This window comes from Lagenorhynchus albirostris, chromosome 2, assembly GCF_949774975.1.
Source record: "Lagenorhynchus albirostris chromosome 2, mLagAlb1.1, whole genome shotgun sequence".
NCBI lineage: Eukaryota > Metazoa > Chordata > Mammalia > Artiodactyla > Delphinidae > Lagenorhynchus > Lagenorhynchus albirostris.
The window spans coordinates 153,914,073-153,938,635 of record NC_083096.1 but is presented as its reverse complement, the minus strand read 5'-3'; the positions used below and the strand labels follow the sequence as shown (position 1 = coordinate 153,938,635).

Here is a 24,563-nt window from a genome sequence, read left to right as displayed (position 1 = left end):
TCTTTTGGATATTTGGAATTGGTAGTGAATAGAGAATACCTATATATATTTAAAATTTACTTTATTGAAGTATAGTTGATTTACAATGTTGTGTTAATTTCTGCTGTACAGCAAAGTGATTCATTCATACATATATATATACATTCTTTTCCACATTCTTTTCCATTATGGTTTATCACAGGATATTGAATTCCCTGTGCTATACAGTAGGACCTTGTTGTTTATCCATTTTATATATGAGTTTGCATCTACTAATCCCAAACTCCCAATCCATCCCTTCCTCGCCCCCCTCCCCCTTGGCAACCTCAAGTCTGTTCTCTATGTCTGTGAATCTGCTTCTCCTTCGTAGATAAGTTCATTTGTGCCATATTTTATTTTTATATTTTTTATTTTTATTTTTTTGCGGTACGCGGGCCTCTCACTGTTGTGGCCTCTCCCGTTGCGGAGCACAGGCTCCAGATGCGCAGGCTCAGTGGCCATGGCTCACGGGCCCAGCCGCTCCGCGGCATGTGGGATCTTCCCGGACCGGGGCACAAACCCGTGTCCCCTGTATCGGCAGGCGGACTCTCAACCACTGCGCCACCAGGGAAGCCCTGTGTCATATTTTAGATTCCACATATAAGTGATCTCATATGGTATTTGTCTTTCTCTTTTGACTTACTTCACTTAGTATGATAATCTCTAGGTCCGCCCATGTTGCTGCAAATAGCATTGACAATACCTATATGCTTTAAAAGGTTTTGGAAATTATCAAGTTCACTCATTGAATTCATGCAATTAATATTTATTGACAGCTGCTATATGCCAGGCACTGTTCCAGGCACTTGGGATAGGTCAGTGAGCAAACTGGACAAAGTTCTTTGTGGTGCTTATCATAGGAAAGACAGACACCAGCAATAAATACAAAAAATAAGTAAAATAAATAATGTTAGTAGGCAATAAGTAAAATGGAATTAAAAAAATAATAGAACTGGGCAAGGATTGCTAGTGCCTGTGAGGGTGTTGTAATTTTAAGTAGCATGGTCAAGGTAGATCTCATTGAGAAGGGACATTTGTTCAAAACCTGTAGAAGAAGGGAGATTTAGCCATGTGGTTAGTTGGGGAAGAGGCTCCTAACTAAGGGAACTAACACATGCAAAGCCTCCAAGGCAGAAATGTCCCTGGTGAGAAAGAAGAATAGAGTAGTGTGACTGAAGGACAGTGGAAGGAGCTGACAATAGAGGTAACCAGCCCAGGGCAGGTAGAGCTGTATCAGCCATGGTAAGGACCTTGCTTTTTACTCTAGATCAATATGGCACTATTGACATTTGGGGCTGGATATTTCTTTGTTATGGAGGACAGTCTTGTGCATTTTAAGATGGTAAGCAGCATCCTTGGCTTCTCCCCACTAGGTGCCAGTAGCACCCTGCCAGTGAGACAACCCAAAATGTCTCCAGCCAATGTCAAATGTCCCCTGGAACAAACCCTCCTCCCCTCTGACCCTTGTCATGAACCTCTACCCTTCAGCATCTTTCCCACTTTCACCCCCCGAACTTCTATCCTCTGTATTTTCACTTTTACACGATCAAGATTGGAAATACTTACATCTGGTCTTCTGTGCTCTGTGTATAAGTTGATTCCAAAAGTGAAAATCAACAACATAATACTTCTGTTGTTTTGACTATGTAATTATTATTCAGAGCAAAGCCAAATCATAAATTCTAATGTATATAAATAAATTTCCTTTCTTGTGGTTTTTTTTTGGCCTTGCCCCACGGCATGCAGGATCTTAGTTTCCTGACCAGGGATCAGACCCGTGTCCCCTGTGTTGGAAGCACAGAGTCTTAACCACTGGACCGCCAGGGAAGTTCCTCCTTTCTTGTGGTTTTTACCCAGAAGGCAGGAGGAATAAAGCAGAGTTAAAGCTGTACTTGGGAAAGAAGCAGTAGTCACTCATATTATCCAGGAAAACGGAATATTTTATTGTGGTTTAGACAACACTCTTGTTTCCATCTGCTCAGACATGATTATGGAGTGGTCTTGTTTTGTCTGCCTCTGTCAAAATCAGAGTGGTCTTATCTGATGTTTGTGTTTATGTCCAACAGGAGAACACTATGGCCAAGCTGTGAGTACCAGGCTAGCTCCTAGCTATGCGAAGGTCCGGATGTGAGTTCCAGGACAGTTCCAGAAAGCATTTAGGTACTGCTTTCACTTTCTCATGATATTAAGAATGCTTGTGATATAAATATATTATGTATTAAAAATTTTAAAGCTGACAATTTTAGGTAAGAAAAGAAATGAAAATTGAGAGAGGTATTTTGGAAAATATAAGTACCATGGTAAAAATAGAGCAGAAGAGGAGGGATCAGGAATGTTGGAGAGGGGGAATTGCACTGTTAAATGATTAGAATTAAAATTTTTATTTAGAATTATTATTTATGTTAGACTAAAATAAAAGTAATGAGGTTGGGGTTAAATTGAACTCATGACTCTGAAAGGCTTCTACTCAGCCAGTGAAATGGTTAATGTTTATTTTTGGCCAGCTGACACCCAACAGTCACTGAGAATGATACAAATGCAGCCCTAGGGCCTAAATCCTTCACGTTTACCCCTCACTAAAAGGAAACAGTGCTTCTTGGAAGGCAGCCAGTGCCAAATCTCCAGGCAGAGAAACTCCTGGTACGTTTTGTTACTGATGGGAAGCAGCAATTCTTTAGGAATTTCATGTATAGCGTTGGAGGAGGCAAACAGGCCAGTTTGAGAAGAAAGTTTTCACACCCAGGGACAGTCAAGCACGACAAGCTGAATATTGAAACTCAATGACTGTAATCAACTGGAACAAGTTGAAGCTATAAAATTGCTTTGGGGGCTTTCCTGGTGGCGCAGTGGTTGAGAGTCCGCCTGCCGATGCAGGGGACGCGGGTTCGTGCCCCTGTCCGGGAAGATCCCACATGCCGCGGAGCGGCTGGGCCCGTGAGCCATGGCCGCTGAGCCTGCGCATCCGGAGCCTGTGCTCCGGAGAGGCCACAACAGTGAGAGGTCCGCGTACCGTAAAAAAAAAAAAAAATTGCCTTGAATCCAGGATAATAGGGAAAAAAAGAGATCTTAACATGAAGTATGGTTAAAATATAATGGCACTGTAGAGGTAAATTATTGATATATCTTTATAAACTTTTGGAAATATTACTTATTGATTAAGTGAAATTATGAGAAGTCCAGTTTAAAGCTGTGGTCGTGACTTGAGTAAACGATCAAAAATTATTATCCTATGAGGCAGCACTGTCCAGTAGAAATGACATGTTAACCACATATGTAACTTTATTTTTATGAAAAAAAATTTTTAGTGGACTTTATTTTTTAGAGCAGTTTTAAGGTCACAGCAAAATTGAGGGAAGGTACAGTGATTTCCCGTATACCCCCTGTCCCCACACAGGCACAGCCTCCTCCATTATTAACATCCCCCACCAGAGTGGCACATTTGCTACAACTGATGAAACTACATTGACATATTATTATCACCCAAAGTCGATAGTTTACATTAAGGTTCACTCTAGGTGTTGTTCACTCTATGGGTTTTGGCAAGTGTATAATGACATGTATCCACCATTATAGTGTCATATAAAATAATTTTACTGCCCTAAAAATCTTTCGTGCTCCACTTGTCCATCCTTCCTTCTTCCCTATTGCCTTGGCAACCACTGATCTTTTTCCTGTTTTCACAATTTTGCCTTTTTGAGAATGTCATAGAGGAATCACAGTATGTAGTCTTTTCAGATTGGTTTCTTTCACATAGTAACATACATTTAAGTTTCTTCCATGTCTTTTCATGGCTTGATAGCTCATTTCTTTTTAGACCTAAACAGTATTCCATTGTCTGGTCATACCAGAGTTTATTTATCCATTCACCTACTGAAGTGCATCTTGGTAGCTTTCAAGTTTTGGCAATTATGAATAAAGCTGCTATCAATGTTCGTACATGGGTTTTTTGTGGACATAACTTTTCAACTTCTTTGTGTAAATGGTAAATACCAAGGAGTACGTTGCTGGTTTGTATAAGAGTAGGTTTAGTTTTGTAAGAGGCTGCCAAATTGTCCTCTAAGTAGTTCTACCATTTTGTAGTCACAGCAACAATGAATGAGAGTTCCTGTTGCTCCACATCCTCACCAGCGTTCCATGTTGTCAGTGTTCTGGATTTGGCCATACCAATAGGTGTATAGTGGTATCTTACAATTGTTTTAACTTGCATTTCTCTAATGACATATGTGGAGCATTTTTTATATGCTTATTTGCCATCTGAGGTGTCTGTTAAGATGTTTGAGGTGTCTGTTAAGATGTTTAGCCTATTTTCTAATCAGGTTGTTTGTTTTCTTACCGTTGAGTCTAAGAGTTCTTTGTTTATTTTGGATAGCAGTCCTTTATCAGATATATCTTTTGCAAATATTTTCTCCCAGTCTGTGGTGTCTTTCCAATCTCTTGACATTGTCTTTCACAAAGCAAAAAATTTTAATTTTAATTAAGCTCAGCTTATTCTTTATTTCATGGATTGTGTCTTTGGTATTTTATCCACAAAGACATCACCATTGGTTTTCTCCTGTTACCTTCTAGGAATTTTACAGTTCTGCATTTTACACTTAGGTCTATGATCCATATCAAGTTAATTTTTGTGAAGGGTGTAAGGTCTGTGTCTGGATTTTTTTTTTCATGTGGATGTCCAGTTGTTCCAGCACCATTCGTTTGAGACTATGTTTGCTCCATTGTGTTGCCTGTGTTCCTTTGTCAAAGATCAGCAGATTATACTCATGTGGCTCTATTTGCGGGTGTTCTATTCTGTTTCATTGATCTATTTGTTTATTCTTTCACAAATAACACACTGCCTTGATTACTGTAGCTTTATAGTAAGTCTCTATTTTTTTTAAACATCCTCATGACTTATTTTATACCTGGAAATTTGTGCCTTTTGACTCCTTTCACTCATTTTGTCAGTCCCCTCCCCCAACCCTCACGCCTGTCTCTGGCAACCACTAGTCTGTTCTCTCTATTCTCTATATCTATGAGCTCAGTGCATTTGTTATTTGTTTTAAGATTCCACATATAAGTGAGATCATACAATATTTGTCTTCTCTTTCTGACTTATTTCACTTAGGATAATGAGTTCAAAGTCCATCAATGTTGTTGCAGATGGCAGGATTTCATTCTCTTTAATGGCCAAGTAATATTCCATTATACATATATATCACATTTTCTTTATCCTTTCGTCCATCGATGGACACTTAGGGCCACAACTTAGGTTGTTCCTGTGTCTTGACTATTTTAAATAATGCTGCAATGAACATGGAGGTACATATATCTTTTTGAATTAGTGCTTTCATTTTCTTTGGATAAATAACCAGTAGTGGAATTGTTGGATCCACTGGTAGTTCTATTTCTAATTTTTTGAGGAAACTCTGTATTGTTTTCTATAGTGGTTGTGCCAATTTACATTCCCACCCACAGTGCATAGGGTTCCCTTTTCTCCACATTCTCATATATGTAACTTTATTTTTTAAATTTTTTAAAATAAATTTATTTATTTTATTTATTTATTTTTGGCTGCATTGGGTCTTCGTTGCTGCACCCGGGCTTTCTCTAGTTGTGGCGACCAGGGGCTACTCTTCATTGCAGTGTGCGGGCTTCTCATTGCAGTGACTTCTCTTGTTGTGGAGCACAGGCTCTAGGCACGTGGGCTTCAGTAGTTGTGGCACGCGGGCTCAGTAGTTGTGGTGCACTGGCCCAGTTGCTCTGTGGCATGTGGTATCTTCCTGGACCAGGGCTTGAACCCGTGTCCCCTGCACTGGCAGGCAGATTCTTAACCACTGTGCCACCAGGAAAGTCCCATATATGTAACTTTAAATTTTCTAGTAGTCACATTAAAAAAACAAGGTAAAATTAAAATTAATTTAATAATATATTTATTTAATCAAATATATTCAAAATATAACAATTTGAACATGTGATCAATGTAAAATTATGAATGAGATTTTTCAATCTTTTTTTTCATACTAAGACTTTAAAAACTGATGTGTATTTTACAATCATAGCTCGTCTCATTTTGTACAAGCTGCATTTCAAGTGCTCAGTAGACATATGTGGCCACAGGCTACCATGTTCGGAAATGAAGACGTAAGTTCTCAAAAATGAGTAGCTTGGGGCTTCCCTGGTGGCACAGTGGTTGAGAGTTCGCCTGCTGATACAGGGGACACAGGTTCGTGCCCCGATCTGCTAAGATCCCACATGCCACGGAGCGGCAGGCCTGTGAGCCATGGCTGCTGAGCCTGCGTGTCCGGAGCCTGTGCTCCGCAACGGGAGAGGCCACAACAGTGAGAGGCCCGCGTACTGGAAAAAAAAAAAAAAAAGAGTTGCTTGGCTGAAGAATAACTGTGGAAAAAAAAATCAATGCTTACTATGATAACATATTCCTCATATGTCCAAGTTGTGAAGAAAGGCAAGATGTACCTAATAAAGTGGCGGGCTTCATAGGAAATCACAGAAATATCTATTTATAACGATAGCCAACACTTATTTAGCACTTTCTATGTGTCAGGCACTGTACCATGAGATTACAAGGGTTATCTCATTTCCTTTAATCTTCACAATGCTTGATAAGGCAGTAATAATGGTTGACATTTATATAATATTGTTCTAAAAATTTTTCATATATTAATGCATTTGATCCTCAGGCAATCCCGTGATGCTATTTCCTTTTTTCTTCAATAAATTTATTTATTTTATTTATTTATTTTTGGCTGCATTGGGTCTTTGTTGTTGTGCTCGGCCTTTCTCTAGTTGCGGTGAGCGGGGGCTACCTTTCCTTGCGGTGCACGGGCTTCTTATTGCGGTGGCTTCTCTTGTTGCAGAGCATGGGCTCTAGGCATGCGGGCTTCAGTAGTTGTGGCACTCGGGCTCTAGCGCGCAGACTCAGTAGTTGTGGCGCACGGGCTTAGTTGCTTCGCGGCATGTGGGATCTTCCCGGACCAGGGCTCAAACCCGTGTCCCTGCATTGGCAGGCGGATTCTTAACCACTGCGCCACCACGGAAGCCCCCATGATGCTATTTCTATCATTATTCCATTTTAAAGGTCTGAGACACAAAGAAATTAAGAGACATCTAAGTGCAGAGCCAGAATTTGTATGCATATTTTTAAAATATATATTACTTATTATTTTTCTTGTCTTAGAGAAGGGTCATGTTGAATGATTTGATTTCAAATGTATTGTTTGAGCAAATTAATCAAAGATCATTTTATACAGCTGAGTGATACTGGGTCATTAAAGATGTTGTGACTGTATAGTATTTGTTGAATTATTTTTTCTCCATGAATAGGATAAAGCAATCCTATCAAGAACCACTAAACTCCTCATAGCTCTGAAAATGTCTTTGGAACAAACACCAATGACAGATAAGCTCTCTTTTTGATGTAATAGCCTTGGGGAAAGTGGACCTGCAGGGTTATTGGGCCTGATGTCTTATGGGTAGAAACAGGGATGGGAGATCTCATAAAATACCGTCTTGGGCTTTTCAACATTCTTTGTTACAGGGATCCAGTACCACTAAGGCGTGTCTCAAAAGGGTCCCTAATTTCATGTGTGTGGCTAGTCACAAGCTTTCTAAGGAGACTCTTGAATTATAAGAATGTGTACCAGAGAATACCCTGGCGGTCCAGTGGTTAGGACTCGGTGCTTTCACTGCCATTGCCTGCCTAGGTTTGATCCCTGGTTGGGGAACTAAGGTCCTGCAAGCTGTGTGGCATGGCAAAAAAAAAAAAAAAAAAAAAGGACTCCCCTGGTGGTCCTGTGGCTAAGATTCTGAGCTCCCAATGCAGGGGGCCCAGGTGTGATCCCTGGTCAGGGAACTAGATCCCACATGCCTCAACTAAGAGTTCATGTGCCTCAACTATAGATTCCTGCATGCCACAACTAAAGATCCTGCATGCTGCAGCTAAGACCCAGCACAGCCAAATAAATAAATAAATAAATATTTAAAAATAAAGAATGTGTACCATTTCTTTCCATAGAAAAATATTTTTTTGATTTTTTTTTTATGTAAAAAAATCATCCTGGGGACTTCCCTGGTGGCAGTGGTTAAGAATCCGCCTGCCAGTGCAGGGGACACAGGTTCGAGCCCTGGTCCGGGCAGATCCCACATGCTGCGAAGCAACTAAGCCCGTGTGCCACAACTACCGAGCCTGCACTCTAGAGCCTGTGAGCCACAACTACTGAGCCTGCAAGCCACAACTACTGAAGTCCATGCACCTAGAGCCCATGCTCCACAACAAGAGAAACCGCCACAATGAGAAGCCTGTGCACTGCAGCGAAGAGTAACCCCAGCTCGCCACAACTAGAGAAAGCCTGTGTGCAGCAACAAAGACCCAACGCAGCCAAAAAATTTTTTAAAAATAATAATTAATTAATTAATTTAAAAATCATCCTGAAATTCATATAGAATCTCAAGGAATCCCCAATAGCTAAAACAATCTTGAAAAAGAAGAACAAAGTTGTAGGTCTCACAGTTCCTGATTTCAAAGCTAATCCAAAGCTACAGTAATCAAAAGAGTGTGGTACTGGCATAAAGACAGACATATGGGCCAATGGACAAGAATAGAGTGCCCCCCAAAAAACCCTTGCATATATGGTCAAATGATTTTTGATAAGAATGGCAAGTCCACTGGATGGGGAGAGGTCATGCTGGAGGCTCTAGGGGAGAATCTGTTCCTTACCTCTTCCAGCTTCTGGTGGCTGCTGATATTCCTTGCCTTGTGGTTACACCCCTCCAGTCTCTCCGTCCTGCCTTGTCATCTTCTTCCATGTTATCCTTCTCCACCTCTTTCTTAAAAGGACACTTGTGATTGCATTTATGCTCCACCTAGGTAACCCAGGATAATCTCCCTATCTCAAGATCCATAACTTAATCACATCTGCAAAGATCTTTTTTCCATATACAGTAACATTTACAGGTTCCAAAGATTAGAACCTGATATCTGTGGGGGCCATTATTTAGCTTACTACCTCCTCATTCTTTGACCACTTCCTTTCTTTAATGAGGAACCAGTAACATGCTTTACTGCCCCAGTCATGGGATCAGCCGTTTCTCCAGAAGTTTTTGTTCCTTTTTAGTGAAGAATGATAATTTGAAAGTCAAAATGTAGATGCTAGGTGGGCTTATTGCTACTAGGGTGTCATTCTTGTACATCCTTTCACTAGGACTAGGAAATAGGACACCAACTAGGAAATAACGTATGGGTACACACACACATATACGCACACATACACACATACATTTTGCGTGCATTCTGAAGTGTTGGGCTGGAGTCAGCTTGTATGGGCTTGCAAAAGCCAATAGTTATATATTCAGGAATTCTGTGAGTGACTGTTAAACTAATGGCAGTTTGAATAAGCTATGGTGGGAATATTTACACCATGGAAATCAGCAAACATTACAAATCAGTGGGTTTTTTTCTTATTTCTTTAAAATCAATGTTTTTTTAAAATGAGAAAGCCACTTTACCAGCACACTACTACATAGGTATCACACACACATACCCTCTCTCTCTCTCTTTATACATAATATTTGATATTATATACATAAGTATACACACACACACAGATACACACACACACACATACATACACCCATTGGGCTCACACCTCTACCTCTAATTCTAGTCCAACATCACACAGTTTGTTCTAGTCTTTCCTGTTTCTATATTTGTAACTATCTTCTCCAGTAGTAAGAAACCTGACTCCCATTATTCTCAATATATTGACTGACTTACTCACTTTCCTGACTGCATGAACCATCTCCTTGGCCCTGTCTCCGCTGACCCTGAGCAAGAGAACTGCCTCCTTTGCCCTGAACATGAGGGCCATTTATCTGGCCCTGGACCTACTGGTCCTGACAGACCTTTCAAGCTATACCTAAGCCCCAGCCCTGCCAGCCCAGGCCATCGGAATTGCCTCCTTGGCCTGGGCCCCACCTGCCCTAAACTCAACAGCCAAATCTTGACCTTAGCTCCTCATATTTCCTTCTTTGTCTACCCTTCCCATTAAAAATGCTTATTTCCCTATTCTTTTTAAGTGCGTGGTGACAAGCCATCAATTTGACTCAGTCATGTGGGTTGCCATCTGGGACATGCTTGTAAATAATAAAACATTATTTATTATTTATCTGAACTGGAAATCTAACTGATGTCCTGCATTTTTATTTGCCAAAATCTGGCAATCCTAGTTAGAGAGAACTATACAAATAAGCTTCCTTTAATCCTGAAACACCATCTATAACTCAAGACTTCCCTGCCCACGCTGGGCTCCTAGCTCTTCCTGTACTGAGTTCTTTCCACCTCACACTTCTGCTTCAAAGGCACAAGGTGTACCCCTTTCTACGCTTACTTTCTGTACCACACCTTTTCTCTGCCCTTGACCTGCACATATTGCTTTTGTTCCCCTCCAAAGAGCTGTCAGAGTTACAGACAGTTGCACGCAGTTTAGTCTACAACTAGAGAGGTTAGTTTACTAATTAGTTCATGTGTTTTTATCTCGGAATACTCATAAAGGAGATGCCATCCTCCAGAAAGCTTTACATAGTTAGCCAGTAATTTGTACACCCACAGCATTCTTTTCATTCCTCTACCAGTATTTTTATCTTCTGTTAACCAAAATTTTAGAAACAAAGACCTGATTGAAATGAAAAGGTGTTTATTTGTGGTTTGTTAGGACTGCGGCCCAGGAGACACAGATTCAAGAAGCACTTGAATTGTGTTCCACCGGACTACAAAATGAGGGAGGCTTATAAAAGCCAAAACTGCAAGGTTACAGTTAGTTACATGAGTTGTTTATCAAGAATTATAATTGGAGCTGGCAAGCAGTAAGTGTGCTTGTTAAGTAAGGATTGGTTGGGATCAGAAATGGTTGCATAGTTACAAGGGAGACCTTGAGACCATAAGGTTGCAGCTGGCAGGTGTTGTTCAGAATACAGCTGGTAGTGTTCTTGGGTCTAGTATGGTTCAAAGAAAGTTCACGTTCTCAGTGATGCAGAGAGGTGTCTGAGACCAGATCCTCAATGGTCACCTGACTTCATTTTTGTATGCCTGAACTGTGATTACCCCCATTATAATTTCAATTTGTCATCACTTCTTATATTGAAAACTATCTATGTTATATGTTTGTTGTGGAATTATCTCCAGAGTAGACTGTTCAGTGAAAAAATAAAATAAAATAAGGAGAAGAACTAGAATAAAGGGAATAAAGCTACTGTATACAAAGCTGTGAAGAAAGTATCTCTGAAGGGATAGAAATAAACTGTTTTGCAGTGGTGACTTTCAAGGAGGGAAACTATGAGACTGAGAGACAGGGATGTGAGGGAGACACTTTTACTATCTATTCTTTTGTACTAATTAAAAAAACTAAGTGCATATTTTAATTATTCAAAAATATTTAATTTGGCGGGGTGGCAGGGGGGGAATTCCCTGGCCATCCAGTAGTTGGGACTCCTCACTTCCACTGCAGGGGACATGGGTTTGATCCCTGGCTAGGGAACTAAGGTCGTGCATGCCGCGTGGTGAGGCCAAAAAAGAGAGAAAAATATAATTTTTTAAAGGCAAAATTATCTGCTTATGTAGGTATGCCCCTCCTTAGACAGTAAGCTACTGCTTGAGGTCAGGGACCACATCCATTTCAATTTGTACTCCAAGAGCCCAGCACTGTGTCCAGGTCAGAGTCATAATTTTGGCTCTTTATACATATATAAAAATAGCCTTCCCCCCACTGATTCATTTCCATTGCTATTACTGATATTACCTCAGTTAAATTAAACTGTATTAAATTCTTTAATGTCAAACATAAAAATTAATGAATAATAAAAATGATAAATTTCAAATTCAATTATTAAACTAATTTAAATGAGATAAATGTTAAAATAATAAAGCCTATAAAAACACTGGAATTTTTAAAAAATTAACTCTATTGAGGAATAGTACACAAACAATAAAACACCCATTTAAGTGGGTTTGATGAATTCTGACAAACGTATGTACACATGTAATGACCACAATCAAGAGATAAAAAATTTCTGTTACCCCAAAAAGTTCTAGGTCCCCCCTTCTCAATCAATTTTAACCTCCCACCCTTGGCCACTGGCAACCACTAAATATTCACATTACCATCTATTAATAGATTTCAAATATATTTAACTACACACATTTAATTTATTAACAGAAAGTCTGTATTTTGCTATTAAATCAAAAAGCAAATGCTGGCCCACAAAAAAAAAAGTGCATAGCTTGACCATGTTCTTGTTTCAATTCATTTTTTTTTTCTCATTCTTTATGAGAGAGTAAATTTGTCATGTGGCATAAGAAGGAAAAGTGGAGGGGCTTCCCTGGTGGCGCAGTGGTTGAGAGTCCGCCTGCCGATGCAGGGGAGACAGGTTTGTGCCCCGGTCCGGGAAGATCCCACATGCCGCGGAGCGGCTGGGCCCGTGAGCCACGGCTGTGGAACCTGCGTGTCCGGAGCCTGTGATTCTTACAGGAAGAAGATAACATTACATTGAACCTCTACAATTCTTCATACACTGTGCAATTTTCAAATAAAGTACTAAGCAATTAAAAAAAAAAGAAGGAAAAGTGGAAAGGCTGCTGTATTTTCAAGAGCAATACTAGCAATTGCCATTTATTGAGCATCTAATATGCACCAGGCACCATACTGACCCTTTACATGAATCCATTTTCTCATTCCATCCTCACAGCCACCCCAACAGCTGGGTGTTCATTATTAAAATCATTTTGCGTGTGGCTTAGAAGTACCCCTGACCTCAACTAAGTATGGTTAACACAAATGCATCACACATTTAACAATACCCCGAATCTCCAAGCTCTAAACAACCCATCACATACTTAAGTAGCAGTAAATCCTGTTAAACGAGGTGCCCTCCCTAGTTCTCAGAAATAACCAGAACTACCACTGTCACTCTGTGGCTCAAGGATCGCTGATCTTGTCCAAGTCTGTGCTGCCCTTTCCTTGACCAGTGAACGTTTCGCCTCTGGCCCAGCGTCTACTCTGGAGCCAACTCCCACAGGGCTGTGCTGGAGCCCTCCTCCCTCTCCAGGGTGTGAGGGTTGCTCACAAAGATTCTCCAGTAGTCCTGGGATTCTGAATTCACTATTCCAGAAACAAAGGTTTTCTAGGGGGCAGTGTAGATTTACTCCTTGGGCTGACCTAAGGAGGTAGCTCTGCACAAGTTGAAATTCAAGTTACACATAAAAGATGAAGCTTGAGACTCAGAGAAGTTAAAAATCTTGGTCAAGATCACCAGCTGGTCAGCAACAGAATTAGGATTCAATCTCAGTCTGTCTGACTTCCAAACAACGACTGCTTTTCACTCTGTTGGGCTATCTTCCTGACCATTCTTTAGACTAAAGGGAAAAGGACATAGCAAGTAAGGAGTAATTAAATAAATATATGCAGAGCAACTGCTCTGTGCCAGGCCGCAATCTATGACATGAACAAAAGAGAAAAGACAGAACTTGTGAGGAGAAATGTTCTTTGGGGAGAACCAGGTCTCAGTTAAAGCAGAGAGGAGACTGATGCTCTCGGGGATTTTGCTGATGAAAAATTACAAGTTCCATGCATTGTAACCCATGCAATCGCTCATGAAATATTCAAGCTCACAAGGGCCTGGGGCTGCGTTAGGTGCTGAAATGGAGTGGGGAACAAACAGATATGAACATTGTCTGCAAGTTTACAATCTCATGGAGGGGGAGGGATAAACAAATAAATGAACACTCACATGTATAATTACAGATTGTGGTAAGTGCTATGAAGGGAAAAGAACAGCTTGCTAGAAGAGAGAAAAGAAAGGAACCTACTTTAAAAGAAGAACCCCAAAGATTGAGAAGGCACTGGACAGGTGAAGAATGTTTCAGAGAGAACAGCAAGTACAAAGGCCCTGAAGTAATAAAAAAATGAGGGCTTGGGCTTCCCTGGTGGTGCAGTGGTTGAGCGTCCGCCTGCCAATGCAGGGGACACGGGTTTGTGCCCCGGTCCGGGAAGATCCCACATGCCGCGGAGCGGCTGGGCCCGTGAGCCATGGCTGCTGAGCCTGCGCGTCTGGAGCCTGTGCTCCGCAACGGGAGAGGCCACAACAGTGAGAGGCCCGCGTACCGCAAAAAAAAACAACACAAAAACAACAAAGAAACAAAACAAAACAAAAAAATGAGGGCTTGAGGAGTTGAAGGAAGGCCAGTGTAGCTGGGGCCGCTCAACTATCACTGGATGATACTGTGTCTCAATTCCATTTAGTGCAAGTGGGAGGGAGTTCCAGGAAGAGGTGACAGATTGAGCAAAGACATAGAGGCAGGAAAACTATAAAGTGCGGCGGAGTGGTGACATGTTTGGGGAGCTAACAAGCAACTCTGTGCTCTTAGGAGTAGCAAGCGGTTGAACTTAAAAGCCAGGTTGAGTATTTTTATTCTATTTGAAGCAAGAAGGGGCTAACATGTTTAAACAATGGAGGTAAATTTAGGAAGATGGCCAGGGAGTAAGTGGATGACCTGGAAACAGCGATATCCTTGGAGCGCTCTTGCAATAGCCCAAGCAAGAGGAAAGTAAGACTTGCCTAAGGGTAGGTGGTACAATGAAGGAACTGCCCCTTCCTTATATCCAACAGATATAAAATTCCCCAAAAGGAAGAGCAAAGAAGAGTTCTCCAGGGGAAATCTCTGGCAGGAGGGAAAAGGTTGAAACAGTGTCTGTGAGGTTTTCAGAGTTTCCACCTCCTTTGGGGGTTCTCTACCTTTGAGGCCCCTGACTCTTCATCAAAACACAGCAACAAAGCCTCCTAGCAAGGAATACCTAAGTTTCTGGGGTTCCCGTGAGCTGATGAGAGCGAGTCCAAAGGAGAGGGCCTGGGAAGGAGTGGTGACAGTCATGGGGGATAATCACTCAAAAGGAGGTTCTGGGGTATAAATACTGCTACATCATGTGGCAGCTACTCCCTCCCACCAAGCTCTTCTTAGACCTTTAGAAGATATGTTCTCTTTCCCTGGGCATGGCTAAGTGGAAATAGGTCAGACATGGGTGGAAGAAAATTTCCTAAGGACAAATTGATAGGATTTGGCATCTAACCTGATTAGATTTTGAGGAAAGGAAAGAGAGAATAGAAAGTAATTATGAGAGAAGCCTGGGTGTTGGAACAGGGGTGATTTAAGATCTTTTAGCTGCCTTTACACTGACTCTTACCCTCTGTAAGCAACCTTCTGATGCTAATATTTTTCCCAAGCCAACTTTTCTATAGGTATGCCATTATATTTCTTAGGATAAATTAGTAAATTGGGCTCTTGTGATTTAATCACCACCTAGGTGAAATGACACAATCAAGTTCTTGAATTTGCAAGTTAGAAATTCTAGCCTGGGACTTCCCTGGTGGCGCAGTGGTTAAGAGTTCGCCTGCCTGTGTGGTGGACGTGGGTTTGATCCCTGGTCCAGGAAGATCCCACGTGCCACGGAGCAACTAAGCCCGTGCGCCACAACTACTGAGCCCGTGCGTCACAACTACTGAAGCCTGCGCACCTAGAGCCTGTGCTCCGCAGCAAGAGAAGCCACCACAATGAGAAGCCTGCACGCTGCAACGAAGAGTAGCCCCCACTCGCCACAACTAGAGAAAGCACAAGTGCAGCAACCTCATATCCCCTTATAGCACAACCCCATTTTTATGCCCTTTTTCACAGAAAAATCTTCTCAAAGGGGTTAATTCTCCCCACCCTATCCCTTTGCTTTTCACCTCTTCTTGAATTAATTCTTCAACCCTCTCTAGTCAGGGTCCATACCAGACAGCCACAGAAACTTCTGTAGTTAAGGTTATCAACAATACTCATGATGTCGTATCAAATGATCACTTTCTGTCCTCATCTTACCCAAACTCTTGTTAACGGTCTACACCACTGACTATTCTCTTCCTGCTACTTTATTCTTTTGTTCTCAGGAATATCACATTCTTCTGGCTTTCCCTTCACCTCTTTGGTTGCTTTTTCTCAACATTCTTTGCTGGCTGGATCCTATTCTTCTGACATGTCGATCTTGGAGTGGTCCAGGACTCTCCTCTTTTTTCTGTTTGAGGTCACAAACTGTCAACTCATCACCCAAACTGAACTCACATGTGGGTATTATATGTCTTGCAGTTTTTACAATGCGACATTGTGTTTAAAAAAAAACAAGCCCATATTTCCAATTTCTCTTGGAGAATTAGATCTAGCAAAATAGGGTTTGCATTCTCACACTGCTGTAATTTGCTGGAGCTGAGTACCTTCTGCCTGGGTCATTTCTTTTTGTGTGTGTGGTTTAAACAGCAGAAATTTATTTTCTCACAGTTATAGAGTCTTTAAACCCAAGATCCAGATGTCAGCACGATTGGTTTCTTCTGAGGCCTCTCTCCTGGGCTTCCAGATGGTCACCTTCTCACTGTGTCCTCACATGGTCTTTCATCTGTGCACATGGAACCCTGGTGGCTGTGCATCCAAATTTCCTCTTCTTATAAAGACACTGGTCAGATTGGGTTAATATCATGCTTTGTAACAGTCAGATTGAATTAGTTCCCTAACAACCTCACTTTAACTTAATTGTCTTTTTAAAGGCTCTGTCTTCAAAAACAGTAACATTCTGAGTTACTGGGGGTTAGGGTTTCAACATTATCAATTTTCGGGGGCAAAATTCATCCCATAACATCTTTATGATCTTTGTTGATTATAAAAGTAATCTATGCTTTTTTAAAATCAAATTATACAGAAATGTGTAAGTAGAAAGTCAAAGTCTCCTGTCATCTCACTTCTCATAACAATATCTCCCAACAGTTAGGCGTAATCAGTGTTTCTTGAAAGAATGAGTGAGTGAGCATGGGGTGGGCTTCATATTACACCTGAAAAAAGTGAGGCACCAAAGAGGCTAAGCAACCTTTTCTAGGTTATAAAACTAGTTAATGAAAAGAGAATCAGGACTTCCCTGGTGGCGCAGTGGTTAAGAATCCACCTGCTGATTCAGGGGACAGGGTTCGAGCCCTAGTCTGGGACATCCCACATGCCACAGAGCAACTAAGCCCATTCGCCACAACTACTGAAGCCTGCACACCTAGAACCTGTGCTCCACAACAAGAGAAGCCACCGCAATGAGAAGCTCACGCACTGCAACAAAGAGTAGCCCCTGCTTGCCACAACTAGAGAAAGCCCACGCACAGCAATGAAGACCCAACACAGCCAAAAAATAACTAAATAAAATAAATTTTTAAAAAGTGAACCATACCCAGTTCTACTAATTTCTCATCCAACGTTCCTTCTACTATCTTATGCTACTCCTTTTTTATATTTGTTGTAATTTTTGAATAAAGACGTGTTCCTCATTTTTAATGTTAAAGTGGGTAAGTTGAAGATTTTATATTTCTCTTTAAAAGTTACCAAACCTGGGAATTCCCTGGCGTGCCTGGGTCATTCCTTAACCAGTTCGCTACTTCCAAACATCTAATATCCAGCCAGCTTTACTCATTTAGGTCACCTGTCTAAGTCACGTAGGAATATGAGTTTATGACGTCTGATTTACCTTTCCCCAGGTAATCTCATCTAGTCCCACTTAAATACCATAAACTTTTACATTTTCTTCTTTTGTTTAACAAATATGGATTGCCCACATGCCAGGAACTACCTTACCAGACACTAGGGATATAGCATTGAGTAAAATAAGTCACCCTACTTTCAAAGAATTTACCTTCTAGCAGGTGAGACACACAAAATAGTGATAATGTAAAGCCAATTAATATGAACAAAATGAAAAGACAGCAAGGGATAGAGAAGGCTATTTTAGACAGGGTCATCTGCCCCTGTGAGGTCATACTTGAACCTGAACGAAATGAAAAAAGGAAGGATTCCCCAGAGAGAGGAAACAATAAGTACAAAAGTCATGGAGATTGTCTGTCTTGTTTAAGAATGGCAAGGTCAGTGTGGCTGGAGCCCAATGAGTGAGATGAAGTGGTGGGAAGAGCATTTGGAGAGGTAACAGGGCAAATACAGATAGGACTTTGTAGGCTCTGGTAAGGATGAGGGGGAGCCACTAGAATGTTCTGAGCAGGGGGGAGTGATGTGATCTGAACTATGTTTTGTTTTGTTTTTAATTTATTTTGGTTGCACCAGGTCTTAGTTGTGTCTGGCGGGCTCCTTAGTTGTGGCTCACCAGCTCCTTTAGTTGCGGCATGTGTGCTCCTTAGTTGAGGCTCGTGGGTTCCTTAGTTGTGGCATGCAAACTTTTAGTTGCAGCATGCATGTGGGATCTAGTTCCCTGACCGGGGATCGAACTCGTATCCTGTGTATTGGAAGGTGGATTCTTCACCACTGCATCACCAGGGAAGTCCCTGAACTATGTTTTAAAAGGAGTTATGTGGCTATCCTGTGGAGAACTGACTGGAGGAGGGCAAGAATAGAAATACCTAGTTCACTGAAAAGGCGTGCGGGCTTCAGTACTTGTGGCACGTAGGCTCAGTAGTTGTGGCGCGCAGACTCTAGAGCACAGGCTCAGTAGTTGTGGCGCATGGGCTTAGTTGCCCCACGGCATGTGGGATCTTCCCGGACCAAAGCTCGAACTCGTGTTCCCTGCATTGGCAGGTGGATTCTTAACCATGGCGTCACCAGGGAAGTCCATGTGCATCTTTAATTTTACTAAGTATTACACATTCTTCTCCTAAATGATGTACCAATTTATACTTCCACCAACAGTACATAAGTTCCATTTTCCTAACTCCTAACACATGGTACTAATTTAAAATTTCTGCCAATCTGATGGGTATGAAATTATATCTCACTGTTGTTTTAATTTGTACTTTGATAGTTACAGTAAAGTTAAATATCTTGTCATGGGTTTATTGGCCATTGGGGTTTCTTTTTTTGGTGATCTACCTCAATATCCTTTCTCTACTTTTCTATTGGATTGTTTGCTTTTTTCCTTTTGATTCTGGGAACTTCTTGGGATATTAATCCTTTGATGGCTATATATATGGTGAATATTGTCTAATCTTTGGCTTGTCGTTGTGTGCCATCTTTTAAAACTTCTGTTATTACAGAATTAACAAATTTTAATGCAGTAAAGCCAACAATATTTTGCCTTATGGTGTGTGTTTTTTGGATCTTATTTAAGAAAGTCTTCTCTATTTTGATAACATAAAGATATTTATATTTTCTTTACTCCATCCAGCATTTAATTTTTGGATATGCTCTGAGGTAAAAATCCAATTTAACTTTTTCTTCCCCCTTTTGGAAAAAAATGTTCCAGCGCCATTTATTGAAAAGTTCACCCTTTACCTACTGACTTGTAATGCCCTCTCTATTATAAACCACGTTCCCATGGGCTAGTCTTCATTTCGGCCTCACAACCTCCACTGGCTTGCTTATTTTTCTTCTACTGGGGATGCTTTCCTTTATCGCTCTTCTCAGGGCTGCATCTCTCTCGTTCTTCAGATCGCAGCTCAAATGTCATTCCTCCATATCTAGATTATATCTACAGGTATGTCCGTCTCGGGGACCCCACGACTCCAAAAGGTCTGGAAGGACTGCAGTGGGCAGGAGCCACTGCTCAGCTGTTGCCAGGCCGTTGCCCGGGCGGCTGTCGGGGAGGCCGCAGAGGGGAGGAACATCCCGAGTTCGAGTGACGGAATCCAGCGGGCGCCGGAGTCGCCCAGGGGTGCGTCACAGAGCGCGGTCGACCGGGGGCGGGGCCAGGTCTGAGTCACGTGGCTTGGTTGCCTACGCGCTGCTGGGCCGTGGGAAGATGGCGGACGGAAAGGGAGACGCCGCCGTCGCCGGGGCTGGGGCTGAGGCTCCGGCGGGAGTCGGAGCCGGAGACGGAACCGAGACAGAGTCCATGGCTCGGGGTCATAGCCCTGCATCTCCGGTGCCGGGAGCCTCAGGGCTGCGACCTTGTCTGTGGCAGCTGGAGACAGAGCTGAGGGAGCAGGAGGTGTCGGAGGTCTCATCTTTGAACTACTGCCGGAGCTTCTGCCAGGTGAGGGGCGGACTGGCTGGCTGAGGGCGGCAGGGCGGGGAGGCCAGGGGAAGAGGCCCCGGACCCGTTGCTGCAGCCGGGGCCGGACTGAAAGGCGCCACCTCCATGTCTTGCCGCGCCCCCGGGCCGGGAAGGCCCAGTTCGGAAGCCCGACCGCTGGCCCCCCTCAGCCACTGCCCGACTTCGGCCACCGCCAGGGCGGGTTGCGCTGGGTTAGACTGAGAGCCCGAAGGGCGCCGGCAGCTCCCTGGAAGGGCCGTGCCCTGTCGTCGTTGCCTGTACCCCCGGCTGGTGGTTGGAGCGCCATTGCCTCCTGAGGGATTGATTGCTCGCTCGTTCCTTCCCGGAGATGCTTTTTTGAGTAGAGTGCAGATCTCCAAATTGGAAAACCTGGGTTTTCCTAAATAATCCGGAGATATATGTTGGGGCCAGAGACTTATGTTTGGAGTCAACGTCTTCTGGGCCCCTAAAAGGTATGACAGTTGGCTTTGAAAGACGTCTAGGGCTTTCTGCTTAAGGATTGTGGAGCTGGTTGGCTGTTTGGTTTTTGCTGCCTTTTTTGGGGGGGGCATCAAAGCTGTTCTTTCGCCTCTTCTATATTCCTTTGAGAATTGTGCTGCCAGAAATGAGGCTCGTGATCCTTGTAGTGGTTATTAGGCTCTTTGAGTAGAAGAGGATTGGGAAAGATGAGGAGTGTGGTCTCTTTTGGCAGTTCTGTGACCATTTCTGTGCCGTAGTAGGTCCTAAACCTATGATTACATATTTCTTGGTATGCTTAGTTTCGTTTCCAGGATCACGCCGAGATTTTTCTTTATAAATTTAAAGATGTGCCATTATTATTTCTACGTCTGCTTGTTTGTTCTAATCAGGTTTTGGAGCCGCCCCTCTGCTTCTCACCTGGTGCACCTTAGAAAATGCAAAATAATCGTTGGCACTTGGGCTCTTAATGAGTAGTTGAGTGTGCTGAATAAATTGCGGTGTTCCACAGTTATAATTTTGAGGGACAATTTGCTCTGCTGGTCCGGAGAAGAATCAAAAATTGACTTGATTGAATGTCTTTCTCCCTCCTCTCTGCTGAGCCAGAAGCACTTCATCTCTAAATGGGTTTTGTCCTTGCTAATCTTTTCCATACGTTGTATCACTCCAGTTTTTATGTTTACAACCGTCAGCCTTTCCCTGAACTCTGAAGTACTAAGGTGTTCTTTGCTTCTTCACTAGCAGTGAACATTCTTAGTACACATATTTACTTTACAAACTTTTACTGACTCCATAGGATGGTGCCAAACACTTTACCAAGTGCTGAGGAAACGTAAATAAGACTGCACTTACCCTTGATGAGCTTACGGTTGGGAGGCGGTAGTAGAAATAACAGTATTGTCAATGCAGTTTTGGTAATGATGGAAGAGGAGGCGTTGTAGAAATACTGGGAGAGGCCAGTTTAGATGGGGTGGCCTGGGAAGGCCCTATGGCTGAAGGGATGAAAATGAGTCTTGAATATCGGGGAAGGGGGTGGTATTCCAGAGTCAAAGGTAGAGATGAGAAGGAAAACAGTGCTTTGGGAGAAGAGGGAGCTAATTGGACCCGGATTAGTGAGGAGGAGAGCAGAAAAACTGTTGGTTTTGGGTAAGCCTCCTAAGCTTGCGTTGTCTTCCTAGAAGAATAGCAAGAATGGATATAACCCATCAAATTGAAGCTTGTCAGAGGATAACATATATATATATATTCTGCTTTATGCCTACTGCTGGCAGCTCTGATTTTATTTTAACTGAATTTTAATGTATTGAGTCTTAGTGATACTTAGATATGTGAGGGCACAGAAGAATTTTAAAAAGGAAGTACTTTTGTAATTTGTCTTTTTTATGAAGTTCTTTTTTTTGGCCTGAAGTTTTCCCAAAACAATGTTTTGCACTAACAAAATAAAAGGAGTATCTGTGACGGTGTGTTGTAATAGAAAGCACATTGGATTACGAATTAGTTGGGTCCTAATTATGACTTTACCACTTACTGGCTAATAACCTGGGGCAAACAATGACTGTGAGATTGTTTTGTTTTCTGACCTTTATCTTGTAGCGCTTTATACGAACAGCAGACAGAAAGTTTATATTCAACCCTTCACAGTATTTATCACAATATTTTTGTTACATTTTCCCCATAGCCCAGATAAAATCAGTAGAGTATCCTTTCTTACCAGATACAGAAAAGTTTTTTAAAATTTTATGATGAAGTAGGAATAATTTCACTATCCAAATTTGGTTGAATAGCTTTTGGTTTCACATTTGAAAGGCAGAATAAAATTTATTCATCTACTGATTGAGTGTGTGCGCCTGACATTGCATTAAGTGCTGGAGATAGGAGCCTGCTCTGCAGGAGCACCTAATGAATGTGTAGAGAGATGTAGTTGTATTACATTATCATAAAGGCCTGACCTGTGCTCTCTGGGATGCTTAACTGCCACAAAATTATTTCCATCATGTGTTTACTTTAGAGATATTGTCTTAAGGACTTATACTGTGCCAAGTAGATCCCTCCTGCAACAGGCTGGGACCGTATTCTCTCTAGCTCTTGCAGCACTTAAAAGAAATGGCTCTGTCTTTGGAATTGCACCAAATCAAGAAATGAACTAACATATGAAAGGATAGAGAAGCTTGTTTCATTCTGGGCATGTTTTCAATTTTCAGAAGTTTGTGAAGATGATCAAAATGAAACTTCAGAAGTAATAGTTACTAAGAAAATGATATTTAGATGAAGTTGTAGTCCGTGAAAATTTGTATTCAGTGATTATGGTGTGTGTGTGTGTGTGTGTGTGTGTGTGTGTGTGTGTGTGTGTGTGTGTGTGTGTGTGTGTGTGTGTGTGTGTGTGTGTGTGTGTGTGTGTGTTTTCCCCTTCCCTCAGTTCCTTTTCTGAAAACATTGTCTGCCAGACAGTCAGTGTGGATAAGATTAACTCCAGAAAACAGTCTTTCTTTGTTTTGCTGAAAAATTGATGATATCCTCTCAAATTCTTGCTATATTTTGGGAACCCAGATTCCTGAAGTTTTCCAACTGGCTGTTGTATTTGTAACACAAATTTTGAACACTTTTTTAAAGTAGACTTCATTAATAACTTGAAATTATACTTTGAGACTATCAAGCAGAGTAGTTTTATGAGTAAACCTTGTTTATGAGACACTTTGAGTTCTGGAACTAACAGTGACTTTGTAGATTTTTAAATGTTAAATTAGGTAAGTACTGAATATTTCATTTTCCCCTAGATTAGTGATTGAGTTCAAAGGACCTAAATCAGATGGGCATACTGGCTTTACCATTTAAACTAGCTGTGTAACCTTGGCGCATGTTATTTTCTTTAAACCTTAGTTTTCTCATTTGCAAATGGAATGATAACAGTACTTACTGTTCTCTATGTAAATACACTGTTGTGTGGACTAAATAAAACAATCTCTGTAAAAAACAATGGCCCCAGAATTATCTGAGTTATCCAGATTTCTTGGAATAAAAAGTCTTAACAGTCTTGCCCCCAGCTTACTTTTCAGCTCTTACCTAGCCTTTCCCATCACCCCAGTTCTACTGTTACTTATTCAGGAGTACTTGGAGTTCATGGATCAAACTGGGATCTCAGTTACTCATATGATTAAAATTTTGCCTGTGAATTTCCAGGTGCATTATTTTGGAAAAGATGACCTTAATTTTCATTGGATTCTTCAAGATCCAAGACACATGTTAGGTTTTCAGTAAATATTTCCCAAGTGACTGATCTACAAAAGGATGGAATTACTCCTTTAACAAAAACTCAGCTCATTAAGCGTTTTTATGTCTTTCCCTTTCATTGTGCTGTTCTATCCTTTTCTCTCATTTTCTGCATGACAAGTTTTCCTTCTCTAGGGCCCAGTGCAAATGTTACCTTGTCTGTGAAGCTTTCTTTGATTTTACTAGATAGATTTCCTCTTAGTTGTTTGTGTTCTTTTGACACTTTGCACATACCTATGGTTTTAACTCCTTTCCTTGCTCTCACCGTCTTAGTTCAGGCTTCATAATGTCCTTTTGCAGCAACTCTTCACTAATCTTTCTTGCCTTCTTACTGGCCTTATCAGCAATGCATTTTGATGTTCCTTTTAAATTATAAACATAATCTTGTTAGTCACTTTATTCCCTAAAATTCTTCAATGGTTTTTTCCCCAAAGGCAAGATAAAATTCACACTTACCAGCCTGGCATGCAAAGTCTTTTAGGATCTGGACTTGCTCCACCCCTTACACCCAACTTTTTTTTTTTTGTCTACCTTCATCCCAGTGTTCATCCCTCAGTCCACTTGATTAACCCCAGGGTCACCCCTTCCTCATCTGCTTATTTATCCTTTAAGACCTGACTCAAATAATAAGTTTTTTAGAGCATTTTCTGATTTCAGCAGACAGAATGAGGTGATTCTTTCACTTAGAATATGGACTCCAGTAGCATCTTGTACATCGGCACGGTACCTCAATGTTTTTGTCCATGTTTATCTCTTCTGTTGACTAGTAAACCAACGAGT

General features: G+C 41.6%; 1 protein-coding gene across 1 annotated transcript in view; it reads left to right on the top strand.

The window, feature by feature from the left end:
- Positions 1 to 19,800: 19,800 nt before the first annotated feature.
- The window catches only part of RLF (RLF zinc finger), an 83,257-nt gene continuing 78,494 nt past the window's right edge, over positions 19,801 to 24,563 (top strand). The window contains exon 1 of the mRNA XM_060140440.1: positions 19,801 to 20,039. Coding sequence (XP_059996423.1) covers positions 19,806 to 20,039 — 234 coding nt within the window. The 5' untranslated portion in view covers positions 19,801 to 19,805. The remainder of the gene's footprint in view (positions 20,040 to 24,563) is intronic.